The 6,290-nt window shown below is 47.0% G+C and overlaps 1 protein-coding gene across 1 annotated transcript; it reads left to right on the top strand.

Moving 5' to 3' along the window:
* Nucleotides 1-624: 624 nt before the first annotated feature.
* LOC118755984 lies at nt 625-4,392 on the top strand (the record flags this gene model as incomplete). Its single annotated transcript, XM_036490774.1, has 2 exons — nt 625-3,888; nt 3,994-4,392. Coding segments are annotated over exons 1-2 (3,663 nt in total), but the record flags the coding sequence as incomplete, so codon positions are not given.
* Nucleotides 4,393-6,290: the final 1,898 nt, after the last annotated feature.

Raw genomic sequence — 6,290 nt, forward strand, 5'->3', positions numbered from 1 at the left:
TAAATAAAGACTTCCTACAAATTTTTTCTGAGTTTTTCTACAGTTTTACGTTTTATACCGCGCCACCTTTGAAGTGTTTGGCGTGATTTTTTAAGTATTGAGGGAAAGTGGTTGAGGCAGAAGGCCCGTATACGGACCACATTATATAAATTTTTGTTCACCAAAGAATCCCTCAGGTTGTGCGGTACACTGAGAGAAAACTCTTTTGATATAAGCTTAGTACAAATAACCCGTGGAATTTTGCGAGCCATAATAAAGTTTTTTTTGCTTGACATAATAAATAAAATTTAAATTGAATATAGTTTGTATATATATTAACTGAAGGTTAAATATATTAAAGAAAGTTATTTTTCTATACACCTTTTCCACGACTTTTTTATTGCGATAGTATCTTTTTTGTGGTCGTTGTTTATAACTCGTATAAATTGTAAATACCCCCGAGGTTCAGTCGTACAATTTACGTTTGTTTAAATTTCTCGCTTTAATTAAATTAATTGATAGTACGTTGTTTTATCAATTTTTGTTGTCGATAATTCGCGAAAATAGTAATTTACCTCGAGGTTCAGTAGTACAATTGACGTTTGTTTTTAAATTTTTCGTGTTAATTAAATTAATATTCGAAAGATGGCCAATGTTAATGATTTTTCGCGGGCGTGTGATGCATTGTTGGAATTCGAAGCGGGCTTCAACAACATGCCGTGTAGCAGCCATTCCATTTTTTCACTGGAGATCCAAAAGGAGGAACTGAAGGCGCTCTGGGTCAAGGTGAAGGATGCGTTCGATGACTACTCGAAAAAGGTGTCGGACGACGAAACCGGGCAGGCTGCACTTCGGCTGGCGAAGTGCAGATATCAGGATTGCTACTCAGCATACTTAACGTGCGGCGCATTGATGGGAGAGACGGCTCATAACCTGACGTTCACGCAGCAAAGTAGTTCGACAGTTAATCCGGTAAATCGCGAGATTGAACCCCCAGCCCGCTCGAGTATCCATTTACCTCCATGTGACACAGAAATTTTTTACGGTGATTACATGTCGTGGCCATCTTTCCGCGATTTGTTTACGGCAATTTATATTAACAATTCGCGTTTGACCCCGGTAGAGAAATTGTACCACTTGAATCAAAAGACCCGTGGTGAAGCGAAAGATATCGTAAAAAAATCGCCTTTGACTAACGACGGTTTCGCGACTGCTTGGCAAAATTTATCCGACCGCTATGAAAATAAGAGGATAATGGTTAATAGCCAATTAAAAACGCTCTTTAACCTACCATCGGTAACGAGTGAACGCGGGACGGAAATTAAAAATTTACAGCGGGCAGTTAATAATTGTATATCCGTTTTAGAAATGTACGGGATTGATATTGAGAACTGGGATGCGATCTTTGTGTTCTTAGTATCGAGTCGGTTACCGGATACCACGCTGGCGTTGTGGGAACAAGGCATTGTGAGAAAGGCGGAAATTCCAAAGTGGGAGGAATTAGACAGCTTTCTCACAAGTCGGTTCCAGACGTTAGAAACGGTGTCCGATATCCGAAGTGCACGCGCAGTAAAGCCTGTACCTAATCGCCAACCCGCAGCGACGTACGAAAGGAAGGTATCGGCACACCACGGTCAGTTTTCGCAGCCCGCATGCAGATTATGCCCCGAGCAATCTCATGCTCTAAAGGGCTGCCCCAAATTTCTGGCAATGAAAGTTGAGGATCGCCTCAACTTAGTCAGAAAACACAATTTGTGTATGAACTGCCTAGCGCATTCACACATCGCGAAGGATTGCAAGAGTCCGTTTAATTGTTGGAGCTGTCACCAGAGGCATCATTCACTATTACATCGAACTTTAGCTCCACAGAAGGCCAACTCTTCGCAACAGCGACCCCCCCCGAGGAACAAGGACTCACGATCTGAGCAACCCCCCGCAGGCACCAGCAATGTGCAGGCGCTTTTTGCGGCGAGCAACCGGAACATTCTTTTAGGTACTGCTATGGTGAACATCTGCCACTCAGGAGTTAACTATGAGGCCAGAGCCCTACTGGATTCTGGATCAGAGGGAACTTTCATCACGGAGCGACTACAGAGACTCATCAGGCTGCCAACGCGTGCGGTTGATACGCAGGTATCGGGCATAAATGCCACGGTATCGGCAAATGCGCGAAAAGTCGCGCATCTGGCTATAGGTTCTCCTATAAACCCCCAGTTTAGAATCGAGGCAAGAGGTCTGGTTCTACCCCAATTAACAGGAAACCTCCCGAAGTTTACAGTGGATCAAGGGCATCTTGATTCACTGCCCCCTTTACGGCTAGCCGATGTCAATTTTTACAGGAGTCAGCAAGTGGACCTAATTCTTGGAGCGGATGTTTACCCAGCAGTCATAAGGGACAAGGTCCAAAGGAATGTTCTGGGGTCACTCGTAGCGCAGGAAACGGTGTTCGGCTGGATTTTGACGGGACCAGTACCACCAACGACCACGAGGAGTTTCACTACTTCTGTGTCTCACGGCGCAGAAACTCCAACCCCCCAGCTAACTCGGTTTTGGGAGTTAGAAGAAGTTTCCACCAAAAGGAAAATTACCCCCGAAGATGCGTTTTGTGAGGAGTTGTACGCTAAGACGACCACGAGGAATGAGCAAGGACGGTATGTGGTGGCTCTACCTTTTCGTCGGGAATTCCCAGACGAAATTAACCTCGGCCTTTCAAGGACTGGAGCAGCACGGCAATTCTTGCGCAGCGAGGCCGGTTATATCAGGAAACCGGAGTTGAAAACGGAATACGACCGGGTTCTGAAGGAGTACATCGAGCTCAACCATATGTGCCCCGTGAGGAAAACAGCGCAACAACCAGCACACAGGCCATACTACTTACCACATCACGCCGTCGTGAAACCGGACAGCATAACAACGAAGGTGCGAGTGGTGTTTAACGCGTCTTGTCCCACGTCAAATGGAGTCAGCTTAAATGACATATTATACCCCGGGCCAATTCTGCAAGCGGATTTGGTTTGCTTACTTTTAAAGTGGCGCTTATTCAAATACGTATTTAATGCAGACATCGAGAAGATGTATAGGCAAATTATGCTCCATCAGGAGCATACCCCATTTCAAAGAATTCTTTTCAGAGAATCCCCGGACGAAGAACTTAAGGATTACGAACTTAAGACCGTGACGTTTGGAGTAAACTGCGCTCCATATTTGGCAATAAGGACGCTACACCAGCTCGCAGATGATGTGAAAACGAGATTTCCACTGGCAGCAAAGATTTTGAAGCAGTATATGTATGTCGATGACGTCCTAGCTGGAGCCCACGATTGCACAACTGCAATACAAATGAGAGATGAGGTAATTGAAGCTCTTAACACCGCCAGCTTCCCACTAAGAAAGTGGACTTCGAATTGTAAGAAGATTTTGGCAGGACTACCCAAGGCGCACATATACAAGGAGAATTTCCTGGAGCTTGACGACATGAGTGAGACAAAAATGTTGGGAATCCGTTGGAACGCGGTACATGACATGTTTCACTTCACAGTACAGCCGATCCCCCGGAAGCAGGAGTATACCAAGCGAGAGGTTTTATCCTGCGTAGCAAAATTGTTCGATCCAGCTGGATGGCTCGGACCAATTGTAGTGGTGGCAAAGATCTTCATGCAGGAGATCTGGCTAACCAAAATAGACTGGGATGACAGTCTACCCCGAAATTTACTGCTACGTTGGGAGACCTTTCTGGATAACTATAAGCATATCCAGAAGATAAAAATCCCCCGATGGACCCATTTTACGCCATGGGACGAAGTGGAGTTCCATGGTTTCTGCGATGCCTCTGAAAAGGCATATGCAGCCGCACTATATATTAGGGTACGCGATCGCGCATCAAACAATGCGCCCCACATAAACTTGCTGGTTGGTAAAACAAAAGTAGCACCAGTAAAAACGGTGTCTCTCCCCCGGTTAGAGCTCTGCGGAGCATTATTACTGGCCGAACTAATTAATACTTTTATTCCGCAGTTTGAAGTCACGCAGCCAGTAATATACAAATGGACCGACTCCACGATCGTACTCTCGTGGCTTAGGAAACCGGCATGTACATGGACAACGTTTGTAGCTAACAGAGTCGCAAAAATTGATGAGCTGGTTGGAGTGTCAGGGTGGAACCATGTGGACTCTGCTGATAATCCAGCGGATCTTGGCAGCCGAGGCGTGTCCCCCCAGGATTTACTCGCAAGCACTCTGTGGTGGTATGGACCTAAGTGGCTGGAGCAAGATTCATCTACTTGGCCCCACCAAACCAATAGAAATCCATTAGAAACCGACCTGGAGCAAAAAACGGTACGGGCTCATGCGGCAGGCATCTCCGAGGAAATGGACATTCTGGAGCGGTTTTCAGACTTCTCGCGAGCCATGAGAGTAATTGCGCGAATTTTCCGATTTTTTAGAAAAAACTCATCCGGTGCATAAGTTGGCCGCTAGTGACGAGACAGACGAAATAACCTCCGATGAAGTAAAGCAGGTAAAATGTCGTCTCATCCTTATTGCACAGAGGCGTCACTACGCAGATGAATACAGGGCCATCATCGCTTCAACGCCAATCAACGCGAAAAGTTCACTTCGCGCTCTCAACCCCTTCCTCGACAGGAACGGAGTAATGAGGGTAGGAGGACGACTGGCGTTAACGAACATACCTTACAGTGAACGGTATCCAATAATTCTCCCGTACGACTGCCAGTATTCAAGATTGCTCGTAAAATTCACACATCTGATTTCCTTGCACGGAGGAAACCAGCTCATGTTGAGAATTTTGCGGTCCGAATACTGGATAGTGCGAATGAAAAACGTGATTAAAAATTCAGTTCATAACTGTAAGGTCTGTGTTATTTACAGAAAGAAGGCGCGGGAGCAGTTGATGGCAGCGTTACCACCGGAACGGACTGAGGTATCCAGACCCTTCACCAACACTGGAGTCGACTTCACCGGGCCCTTTGAGATAAGGAGTTTTACGGGTCGAGCTTGTCGTATTACCAAGGGCTATGTCTGCGTTTTCGTCTGTTTTGCGACAAAGGCAATACACTTGGAGGCCACCAGCGATTTGTCCACCGCCACATTTTTAGCAGCTTTTGCGCGTTTTGTGTCTAGACGCGGCTGCCCGCAAAATATGTATTCGGACAATGGAACCAATTTTGTAGGGGCGAATAAGGCATTGCAACAGGATCTTAAGCTCTTTGTCACTGCAGCGGCCAACAGCACAACTCAGACATACGCTCATCAGGGCATTACGTGGCATTTTATACCTCCAGGAGCACCTCACATGGGAGGGCTCTGGGAAGCGGGGGTAAAAAGCTTCAAGATGCATTTCAGGAAGGTAGCGAACAACATGCGTTTTACCATTGAGGAGCTCTCCACGCTTCTGGCAAGAATCGAATCTTGTCTTAATTCACGACCAATCAGCCCCATCTCTGAAGACGCGAAATCAATGGAACCTTTAACCCCAGGACATTTTTTGATTGGCACCCCGCTACTGGCACTCGCTGAACCCGAAATTAATGAGAACCCGATGTCTATTGTCAACCGGTGGCAAAAGATCAAGGCGATTCACCAGACATTCTGCAGAAGGTGGAAAGCAGAATACCTGAAGGAATTGCAGAAGAGAGTGAAATGGCACTCCCCCCAACGAAACCTCGAAGTTGACGATCTAGTCGTCGTCAAAGAGGATAACCTTCCCCCAAATGAATGGCGACTTGGCAGAGTAATTAGGGTCTTTTCAGGTCAGGACAGCCGAGTACGAGTCGTAGAAATACGAACGGCACGCGGAATTATAACTCGACCAATTGTAAAATTGGTACTTCTGCCAGATTGACAAAACAAAATAATAATCGTATCTCTCTTTACAGAACTCAATAACGCAAAATGGTACGTGCAACCAAGAGCAACACCCAAGCTAACAAGGGCCGATACCGCTGCCCAGTGTGCCGCAGCAACCACCGCCTGGCTTTTTGTCGCGAGATGCGCAGGATGGAACCGGCCGAGAGACTGCGTGCTGTCCTCGTGCACCGCCACTGCGCCAACTGCCTGTCGCCGCATCACACGGCGAAGAATTGCGCATCGCCCCGAAAATGTGAGCATTGCCGAGACCGGCACCATAGCCTTCTCCACCTGGGCGAGGCGCCCCGAGATGAGGAAGACGTGCTACTGGGATTGGTCGAGCCAGAGATCCGTCAGCGACGACCGTTCCGCCCGTACACCATCCGGCCATTAGCCGAAACAAGCGACGAAGGTGAGGTGCTGGAAATCGACGCCGATGAAGAAGA

The sequence above is a fragment of the Rhagoletis pomonella genome, unplaced genomic scaffold (assembly GCF_013731165.1).
Source record: "Rhagoletis pomonella isolate Grant_MI unplaced genomic scaffold, Rhpom_1.0 Rhpom_scaffold_08205, whole genome shotgun sequence".
Lineage (NCBI taxonomy): Eukaryota > Metazoa > Arthropoda > Insecta > Diptera > Tephritidae > Rhagoletis > Rhagoletis pomonella.